This window comes from Lutjanus erythropterus, chromosome 3 (assembly GCF_056507025.1).
Source record: "Lutjanus erythropterus isolate fLutEry1 chromosome 3, fLutEry1.hap2, whole genome shotgun sequence".
In the NCBI taxonomy this organism is placed as follows: Eukaryota; Metazoa; Chordata; class Actinopteri; order Lutjaniformes; family Lutjanidae; genus Lutjanus; species Lutjanus erythropterus.
The window spans coordinates 23,268,298-23,279,692 of record NC_139319.1 but is presented as its reverse complement, the minus strand read 5'-3'; the positions used below and the strand labels follow the sequence as shown (position 1 = coordinate 23,279,692).

The window sequence follows — 11,395 nt, the reverse complement described above, 5'->3', positions numbered from 1 at the left end:
ATGCACAGAACATAGTGTAGCTGTAGAAAGAAAGGCCATAAAGTGATTCATAAAAACAACAGTAACACACACACACACAAGGGAAGCCATTTCACATCTTAAGCATGACACACAAACTCAACAAAATACTTCTTTTTGTCAGGTGATTGTGATAGTAATATGAACTTTTGCCTGCAGTATTTTTGTACTACAATCAAATCTACATCCTCTAGCTCTATGGCGAGCCCTAATGACAGCTTCGCTCACGCCCCAAACTCACAGCCCACCTATAATTGCTCCTCTGGAGTTCATTGTGTGTGTGACATGCCGCCAGAGCTTCACTCCAGCTCTTGTAAGGGTCTCAAAAGCATTTAACACTCAAGTGCCACTTCACTGCCCCCCACCCCGACTCCCATAGAGACACCTGGTGGTATGAAGACACCTCAGGGTGGCAATATTTAACATGGCGATGTTCGTTTTTCCACCCTCCCTCCTTTTCAGCGTCACCTGCTAACATTACCCTCCCTTACCCAGGCCCAATTTACTGTCCAACCGTCCAGAGTCTACACACTCAGTGTATGTCTTGTGCTGGTGTACGCACTCACACTTGACATCTGAGCGAGATTGAAGGAAGAAAAGGAAGTAAAGAGTGTTTTCCTGCGAGAGACTGGGATTGTTTTGGAGTATATGTTTTTATGTTTTCTCTCTCATCATGGAGTACTGCTTTCTGAAGGGATTCCTGGTGGTTTTGTTGGTACAACACAGCATATCTGAAGGTAGGATGACATTATGCAAATAGGGTTGATTATCCATGTGATGATATTTTGTATTTTGATGAAAAGAATATCACGCTGACTGCAAACCACAAATTAATTTTCTCCATTTGCAATAGCCTTGCACTAACAGAAACATATATGTGCTTCTGTTTTTCTATTTAAAATCAATGAATAGATGCGTTTTAAAAAAATGTATGAATTAATAAAATTACAAAGCAATGCATTAATGACATTAATGTATGTATTAATTATGTAATCAATCAATCAATCAATCAATCGGAAGCATACCGAATGTTGCTCTATTTCTAGTGAAGTGAATAGAGTGATTATAGTGCCACACGTAGCATTATAATTAAACATATAACCACCGTAGACCTGCTCCTTGAGTGATCAATGTTCCTTAATCATCAATACAACTATCAGTATAATACACCAAACCATTGATCATATATTCCAGGTTTTTCTGGTGTTTACAGCTTCTACAAAACCACACATATTTGGTTCTATCTCCTTAGATCTGCCTACTTCCATCCAATCCTCCACCCTCCAAGATGGCCAGGCCTTATCCCCAGAACCAGAGCTGACCTCTGCAGAGGCGGTCCCCGTGGTGGCCCCCCCTAGCCTGGAGGAAGTGCAGCAGGCTGTGCAGGAGGCCTCAGAGCAGGTGGAGGGTCGCGGGGCAGAGGAAGTGCTGAAGGAGCTGCTGGAGAGGGTGGTGGAGGCAGCTCTAGGGCAGGTGGAAGGAGGAGGAGCAGGTGAAGTGAAAGCAGATGAGGCAGCAGAGCAGGAAATGGTTGAGGAGGATGCACTGCGGGGTGAAAAGGGAGAGAGTGAAAGTGACACAGAGGCAGAGGTGTTGGAGCAGGCAGTAGCGGAGGAGGTGGAGGGTGAAGATACAGGTGCCACGACGGGGGATACTGGTGCTGAAGAAGAGCAGGGGGTAGCAGAGGTGGATGCATTTGAAGACGTAGCTGAAGAGGGTAAAGGAGTTGTCGAGGGAGAGGTCGAGACTGTCGAGGACACTACAGCAGACGTAGAAACTGGAAAAGCAGAGGAGGTGGAGGTTCATGGCGAGTCTCTAGACACCGAAGTCAGTCAGGAGGTTGTAGAGGAAACTGTAACGGCTTTAGAAGAGGCAGGAGAGGATTCGGCAGTGGAGGAGGACAACAAGAAGCAGGCTGAGTTGTCGGAAGAAAAAGGAGAAACAGAAACACAGGAGGTAGAGGAAACTCCAGCTGCTGTGGAGGCAGCGGTGGGTGGAGAATCAGAGCAGGAGACAGTGGTAGAAGAGTCTGACCCCAGCCTGTCGGTGGTGGTTGTGGAGCAGATAGGGGATGTAGCTCTAGAGGAAGAAACTCAGGTAGATGAAACGCAAGGTAAGTTGATAGTACCAGCTTTTGATAATAATGAGATGGAGACCACACAGTCTGTAGTGGGAGAGCCAGTAGAGGAGGAGGAGGAGGTAAACACAGTAAAGGACACTGAGGCACTAGAAGTAGAGGATGAACATGGCCATTTAGTAGAGGAGGGAGGAGCTGCTGGAGAGGTAGAAGCAGAAGTGGGTGAAGGACAAGGAGAGAGTGTAATCAAGGAGGAATCAGCAGCATTAGTAAATGACGAGCTGGGTGACCAACGAGCAGGAGAAGAGGAGCAGATTGCTTTAGAGACCCCACATGAAAGTGAAAAGGAGGATCAAGGTGAGAAACCGCAACCGCAAAAAATGCAAAAATGTTGGGAATGTGTTCATATACGACAGAGTGTTAGGGCCACATCAAGAAGAAAAAAGGGAGAAGGAAGATTTTGCTTTAATTTGCAGTTTAAGAATAAAGTCAAAATGCTGAGAATAAAGTTGAAAGGATTAGAATATAGTTGAAATATTGAAGATAAAGTTGAATGTTGACAATAAAGTCAAAACATTGACAATATGTTGAGAACAATTTTCAAACATTAAGAAAAGTCAAACACTGAGAATCAAATTGAAATATTGAGAATAAAGCCAAAACTACAAGGGAAAAAAAGCTGAAATGTTGACAATGTTCAGAATAAACTCCCCCCCAAACACTCTTATGTAGTTTGTACAAGAGAATTAAGACCTGGCACAAATAAATGAGGCTTCAGTCTGGTGGTCTGAAACTGGCACCACTGTCCCCACAAACCGACAAACAACATCTGAAACCTCAAAATTCCCAAGAAATCCAAATCTTCTCCATTTTATTAATAAGCTCCATACTTAAGCTGCCCCATTCATGTTTCTTCCAGCACATCCTTATCTAATAACTATCTGAAATGTTGAATATTTAAAACCTGATTCATAATTTGGGTCACAAAAACCAAAAACTGCAATGGTATTTATCTTTAAACATTCTGTTACATTAGACTCAGCAGCTTTGCTTAAGCACGCATTGTTTGCATCTTAACCTACTTTAAGAGAGGAAAGCGCTTAAATGAAGATTATAAGCCCCTTAAATACACTTTTCAATAATGTTGGTTAGCAGCCCATGTCCTGGAAACTAAGGTAAAACATTCTGCATCAGCTGCTCTGGTTTTAGCTGTAGAGTCAGTACCATATTGAAATGTTTCCACAAGCTTTTATAAAAGGCACTTGAGAAAATGTTTACTCAGAATATTTTGACATGAACATTAATTATTTATTAGTGTACACTTCTAAAATTCTCTTAAAGCTCAATTGTGACACATGCAAAGACCGATATGTTAAATACACATTCTGCACTGTACAAATACTGTGATGATCTGAGTTAGCATACAAATGAAAACAAATCATGACCCACCTGCTACTCTCAGCTGCAGCCGCATCTATGCATTATTCTACATTCCATAGGTCCACTCAACAAACCCTAAACCTTGGCCTCTTGTCTTCATTTTCATCTGTGTGTCACATACCAAACACCTCTTCTAGAAGTGCTGGTGATCTCTGCCCCAGAGCCTGAAGATGGTGCCGACGCCTCCATCGAGCAGAGCCTTGAGAACAAGGCTCCCACCTCGAGCCCGTCCCTAGGTGGAGCGGAGGCCGAAGAAAATACCTTTGGTGATGAAAAATCTAACCATGACAACGAGATCATCACCCCGACGGATGACCTTTTGCCACATGACCCTGTCGTGCCCCAGCCTACACTGGATAACTTTGTGCAGGATGTTCTCGCTGAAGCCCCTCAGGCAGAAGGAGAGGAACCGGGGGAAACCAATGAGTTGGTGGAAGACATAGCTGGAACCACAGGTAAAATGGAATATAAACAAATGTCAGAATATTTAAAGAAATACTGACTCCTTGGGCCCATATGTATGCAGCAACATGATGAAAAAGTCATTACAGAGAGAGACATTCTCAAAATACATACTTAAAATAATGACTATAACAAGTCTATTTTGAAATAAGTCATGTTGTAATACTAATTCTTAATATGTCAAGATACTGATTCATTATTTTGAGATTCAGAGTCACTATTTTGACATACTAAGTCATCATTTTAAGATACTAAGTCACTATTTGGGTTATTAAATTATTACATTGACATTCTAAGACAATATTTTGAGATACTAAATCAATATTTAGACATACTAAATCATTACTTTCACATACTAAGTCATTATTTTGACATACTGTCAGAACATTACACAGCAGTGTTTTTGATTTTTTTCATCACTTTGGCCAAAATGTGCTTCCATACATGGCTATGTACTCAGTTTTTTATCAAATCTTTTCTTGACGCCTCATTAAAGAAACATTTACAGGAAATTGAACTTGAAAAAGAATATGTACTTTTATACTTATACTTCTTAAGTGCAGCTTTAGAACCGTGCATGAGACCATAAATGAGTTTGGGTTTATATTACAGCAGATTTTCTGCAGCTTAAAACTTGGGTAGAGTAAAGGAGAAGACAACTGAAAATCAGTGCGATTCTGCCAACAAAATATGCAGATGGCTAAGTTGATGTTGTTCCACTTGAATAAGCAGTGGAGCTGGCTAACTACTGGTGGGGGAAGACCAGAAAGTTGGGACCATCTCATCACAATATAATATGCTATTTTCTGCCTCACTAAAATGGATAAGAACTATTTACTTTATACTCTTTTATATGACCCTATGCATCACACACAAACCCCCTTGAGCTAGTATAATTTAAAACAGCAGGATGGTGGATTGTTTAAAAAAAAAAAAGGATTGTTTTTTTGTGGAAAACTGATAGTGTAAAATAGATGGGATGTCAGAGTGCAGCTTCCTTTATGGGCAGTTAAGAGACAGTTGATTTAGTTGTTGCAGAGTGGAGTGTACTGGATTCCTTGTTTTTGATGGGTAAACCACTGCATTTTCACCTCTAAATCCAATCCCTCCCTCCTCCTCTGCTCTGCCTTTTTTGCTCTCTCTGTCTTAATGCACCCGTTTAGAGACAAGTGAGCTGGGCCTGGAGGCATGGAAGATCGGGGCTATTTCCGCTGCAGCTTTTCTGGTTTTGGAGACTGTCGTGATAATTATCTATATCCTCAAATGTCGTAACAAAAACAGGTAGGTAGCACCAATTTTGGTGCACTTAAATCTCCAGGAACACTCAGTAACACTTTGTAATGGTAAATAAATATAAATGGTAAATTAATAAGAACTTTAGTTAATACTGTAGTTATTTTACATATAGCATATAAATGTTCAATAATGTTTATATATGCTTTTAAACCATTTATTATACATCGTGAAGTTTTATAAACATTATTTGCAACATCATCATGGCCATCCAAATACTGTTTATGCACCACACAGTATTTATTAAGCCCTCAAGTGTTATGAACATCAGATGCAACTTTACAAGAACCATCCAGATAATGTTTATAGACAACACGTTCTCACTCAGCGGTAAAGTTAACTGTAATAAATATGCAACGTCTGGGTAGACTTTCAAAGTACAGACACAAAAACTACTTGGGTGGGTTTAGACAACACAACTACTTCCATAGATGTAGGAAACAAAACTACTAGGGTAGAAAAGATCACACCTTGGGATAAAAAAAAAAAGTATGTTAATGTAATGTGTCTGTTAGACACATAAGTACGTCAGGTATTATAATCATCAGGTGCAACTTTACAATAACCATCAAATAATGTTCATAGACATACAGTAGGCTTACAAGCTAATCATTAACAACCATTAAAGATTAACAAATATCTGTGCCGTCTTGCTGTGTAAAATTTACAAATCATTAATCATTAATACCTGCTTATAGAATATAAATGTCATGCGTGTTACTAATGTAATCAGAATATAATTGTTATCATTTCTTAGCTATGATACTATGTGCAAAATATAAACTAATCTTATCTTCTATTACACAAACTAATGAAGAAATAAATTATAGAATTACTATTAATTAGGAAACATCATTTCATTGTTTAACAGTTAAGTAATTTAACACAAGTTTAATTACCAATTCACCACTGCTTAATGATGTTAATTATAACAAACACTCATTTAAAAGAGCAGTCTCATAGCCCCCCAGAATTCTAGTGGACTGAAAGTACAATCCAGGCCCCCAGTCAATTCTGCTCTACTTCAGCCATACATTGAGATAATTTGGGAAGGCTGAACTAAATTGTACATTCAGCCTCATACAGAAATAGATTTCCATTACAACCCTAATCTTACCATACTGCAGCATGCATTTTTATTCTAGCCCAGTCTTTTTAAAACACTCTTTTCCTCTCTTTATTTTTTTATGAATGGGAATTAAAATAATATTTAGTCTGCATTCATACTAGAACCAACCGTATCCCAGTGCTTCCTCTCTAATAGCTGAAATAAGCCATCTGATTGCTAGCTCTAGTACCAACAGCGCTACAATCACAGATGGGACTTACAGCAGTGCTGGTACATGATTGTTTCTGATGTTGCCCGAGCTGCAGCTAACATTTCCACACTGATAGATAATGACATGAGGAGACTGTGCTCAGCATTGGTTCAGTATTTCTCTCACAAAAAGAAAATGATATTTCAGTAATAAGCTGTACTAGTTTTATATTATTTTTCCACATGGCCCAATGCAACATGTAGTTAATCTGTTGAAAGGCAATCGTCCACGATAACAGTAATATCTGAGATTTTGTGTGTTTGTTTGTGTATATGTGTGTGTATGCAGCACCCTGGCCCTACAGCGGGCATGTGAGGAAGGGTGTGTTGAACCAGAGGCAGCTACAGGAGGCGACTGCAGTGACGACACACTTCCTGCAGGCAATGGGGACACTCCACAGTATGTTCGTACATAAACATCTCTTTAACACCTATAGTTATTACATATATACAGTTCCATACAGATGGGTCATAAATTACAAGCTAAAACCAGGTCTTTTAGGCCACCACAAGCTGCCAGAACAGCTTAGTATTCCTTGACACATCTTTAAAGCTCTGCTGGAGGGATGAACACCATTCTTCCAAAATATATTTCCTCACTTGGTGTTTGCAGTAATTTGCCAACAATTGCATTACAGAAATCTGAACTAAAATAATTACCAAATTTAGTATTTTGGAAGTTTTCTTTCTATTTGTCAGAATGAAGACATGTTTTGGAAGTGCAACAGTCCAAAATCTCAAAATTTACCAGTGCATGAAACAACGTGTTTGCCCACAGGGTCTTGCATTAAGGTAGAAATTAGACAAAACATTTGCATGTAATGGTGACACCTCTTAATACTTTTAACAAAGCACAGAAAAGATGTCATGGTCAGCATTCACAACCCTTCGTCACAGACTGAACATATGGAAAAAGCTTTGCTTTTTTGCTATGTTAGATTTGCTGAGAGCTATAAATACAGTAGACAGGCATTTTGTCTGATGTAAACCATTTCAAGGTTGACATGATCTCACTGAGCTCAGAGAGTACCTCTCTGCTGGGCTCTTCCATTCTCTTTTCCAGATTCCCCTTTTTTCTGCTTCCACCAAACTGACTTCTACAGTATCAGTGCCCCTGTCACTAACACTATAACCGGATGTCAGACTTGAACACTGTCAGCCAACTGTGTGGTGCACTGACCCGAAAGCTTGTGGTTCATAGGAACCACCAGTTGTGTGCTTCTCAGCTGATTCCCTCCTGGCTATTTTGTAAGCTATGTGCTCAGAAGGCTGCTCACTGGGTCACATGAGAGTGTGAGTCCCGTGAACCCAAAGCATTACTGGGTAATACCACTACTTTTCCTAATCAGACTAGCAGGCTCGGATCAATAATAAGCCAAAAGTTTGTGAGTGGTGAGTGACCATGTGAAAGTACGGGGTGAGGATATGTGCAGAAAATGAGCAAAAACAAGAAAGAAGTCTCGGGGAGGGTCTGTGTATAAAACTAAAGTCATGTGCACATTTAAAGTTGTATGTACGTCCTATGAGTGTATGTCTGTTGCTTATGCAAGTGAGTGTGCAAGACACAAAGAGAAATCTGGTGTGTGCCGAGCACAGACGATAACAAAGCAACACTGAATTATTAAACAGTCGACAGAGTCATCTTGAAATGTGTCCTTGTTAAGAGACTTTATAGCAGCAGTGACAATCCAGTTGTCATTGGAAGAGGGGATCACCGAAAAACACTGCAGACAAACACCAGAAGTCACTTTTAGAATACTATCTAAAAGTCACTTCTCCAGCAGAAGTATCGTCTCAGCAATAAAGGCACCGAGTGCTGCCGAGTGCAGATGAACTGTGAAAGTCATTAGAAAAACCTAATGGACATCATGAACATTTTGGAACCTAAAATGGTCTGTGTTAGCTTGATGTTATTCTGACAAGACATGCATTTTGAAGATTAAGGTGACTGTGATCCATGCAGCATATAAATGGATGCAACAGAACTAAAGATATCAGTATTCACACACTCAAGCCTTTTACACAGGACAAAAAGCCCACTAACAACCACTAACAACCACAATTGGCATCCATTCCAGGGTCAAATGACTCTGCAGTAGCCACAGATATTTACTGGCTACAGCTCCAGTCAGCAGTGATATAAACACCTATTTATTATTTATTTACCTTATTTATCGCCCCTTTTCTGGCAGAGGAGAGGAAGACTTGTTGCCTCAGTTGGTAACTTCTACGACTCGTTTCTCCTTCTTTTAACTACGTCACCTGATGTGGATGGGTTGACACTGAAGTTACTTGAAAGCCTGGTGCATTTCATACAGACACTAAAGGGTAGCTCGTGCATCTGCATGAAACCGTGACAGGCATGACAGAGGAGTATTTGACAACCTTGATCTGCGGTATTTAGAAGGGCATAATGGTGGGTTTGCAATCACAAGGAAGGACTGTGTCAGACTTTCGCTGCTCTACAATCCTTAGGTAGACCAGCTAAAACTGTATTCCAGCAGATATGGATCAGGCCTTCCTTTATTTCTCTTGGGAACTTAGTAAAATGTAGCACCATACTGTACATCATGCATTTCACTACTTGGGAAGGAAGGCAGGGTCCAAGTGAGAGCGACCCAGCTAACGAGTAATGTTCCCATAACATTTCTGGAGCATTCCTTCTAGGTTTTCATTTGATAACCCTCCCACAATGTTCTAAGAACCTTGTGCCAATGTTTTGTGATGTATAATATCCCCAAAGTGACTACATAAAGTAACGTTTTCTGGGAGTCATTTTTTCTAACGTTCCCTTGAGGTTCCCTTGTAGCCTTTTAGGACAGGGAAAATTTGAAATGTAAAGTATTGGCCAATAACCAGGACTAATAACTGAAAATGAAGAAAAGTGAGATTCACAAGATCATTTAAGTCTGAATCTCCTACAAAGAGTTATTATATAAAATACTTTATATAACAAAACATCCCCAACCTGACCTAGAAAACCAGAAAACATGACCCAGTACTTTGGCGGACAGATTAAGGAGAGAAAGTAATGACCACAATGCATACTGGGTGAGATGTAGCTCTTCAGAATACATGCTTTATACATCTGTAATGACACTTAAGATGGTGGTTTGGTTACCCTTGAGGGTAAATCAACTAGGGCATGATAAAAACGCACGCAGCACTTTTAAAAATTATTTCGTGCAGGACACCGTCACCTGCAATTAGTCAATAATGTCAAGTGATCTATTTATATCCGGGTGTGTCATTACCTCCCAGCATATCTCCTTCTACCAATGTTTGTACGCTTCTCCATCTGGTGTGGAAGTCATTAAATAAACAGACCTTGCAGTGAAAATATTCACATTTACTCACAGCACAGCAGTTCAAAAGCCATTATGAGCACATCAAATTAAGTTTCAATTTTACTGACTACCCTAAGTGTTCCATCAGAATCAAGCTGCCTTTGTTTTCATGTAAAGCAAAGCAGATTTTATCCTCATTTGTATCAAATAGCGTGTACTCTCACAGTGATTATCCGTGCTATCAAACTATCTGTGTTTTCTCTTTCTGCAGTGTATCCATTATAACTGTTCAATGGTTGTCCTCTCTACCAGGATAGCAGCACTTGACCCATCAGATGTGGCATCAACCCTGGCCCACAACAAAGAGCAGCACGAAGAAGAGAATGTGATAGCCATGTCCGACCTCCCGCCCAGCTCCACGGAGGAGTCAGCCAGCACTGAACCAGGACCAGAGTCCTCACAAGACCTCAGGACTTCCATCCTCTAGGGATGCGACTGATGTGTCTGTTCTTACTGTACCTAAATAAAAACTCCCAAAAGCCACTCTCCATCCCTGCACCCAATCCCAATTTATACCCAACATTGTTGAGCCCTATCCAACCCAACACAGACTGCCTTGGACTCTGACTGTATATGTAACACACTTGTATTCAGTGTTTATGGCTGAAAGTCTGTCTCAGTGAGTGTTAACTGAAAGTAAGAGATTTTTTTTAACACATCTGGCACGTGTGATTGTGTGGCAGCAGCAGTGTGCATTAACAGGTGAGCACACTTGTGTGAATGAGTGAACAGAAAGAGCATGTTTTAAAATATTTTCAGCATGTATGCGAGCATGTGTGTAAATGTGATAAAAATTTTGTGAATCTAGTTAAATGTCTGTAAGTTCTTTAGGCTAGAATTCAGTTGTTAGGAAATGCTTTTCAAAATGACCGCATCAGTCATGCTGTACAAAGCTGCTGAACATGATATAAAAGAGGCAGAGGGTATGAGCAACTTTCCCATTTTATCATCAATTCAATATCCACAAAGTGCTTTGGCTGTATCATAGAGTACCATATCTGCACAGTGTTATTAAATTGTACAAAACTAGCCTACAAGAAAAAAAAAAGATTTTTCATGATTGAGATGAAGTTTAAACTTGATTTGATTTTTATTCTACATAACTCCTGACCTTTGTATCATCATTTATGATTTGAAGAATACCAAATTAAAATGATAATGTTCAATTTGTGCTTTCGTTCTTGCCCCTCAATATGGATTTTTTTGTTTTGATAAGTTGAGCACACAAATTAAAAAGTCCAGTGTGCAAGTGGAGTTAGTGTCAGACTGGCCATCTGGAAATTGGGCAAATACATTGCTTTGATATAATAAAAATTAAAAAATAACGCCATAATAATTTGATGATTTTGATTTAAAAACTATTTGATGCATGCAGTCTAAAAAAATTCAGATTGGCCCAATTGTCTCTTGAAATTGAGAAGGTATGGAATAAACACTACT

At 39.7% G+C, this 11,395-nt stretch overlaps 1 protein-coding gene across 1 annotated transcript; it reads left to right on the top strand.

Annotated features, from left to right (window-relative positions):
- Positions 1-493: 493 nt before the first annotated feature.
- On the top strand, positions 494-11,121 carry LOC146330034 (uncharacterized). Its single transcript, XM_084715472.1, has 6 exons — positions 494-755; positions 1,271-2,452; positions 3,673-3,990; positions 5,161-5,278; positions 6,898-7,008; positions 10,208-11,121. The coding sequence occupies exons 1-6, from the start codon at positions 692-694 to the stop codon at positions 10,380-10,382; spliced, it is 1,968 nt and encodes a 655-aa protein (XP_084571598.1). The 5' UTR covers positions 494-691; the 3' UTR covers positions 10,383-11,121.
- The last annotated feature ends 274 nt before the right edge of the window (positions 11,122-11,395 follow it).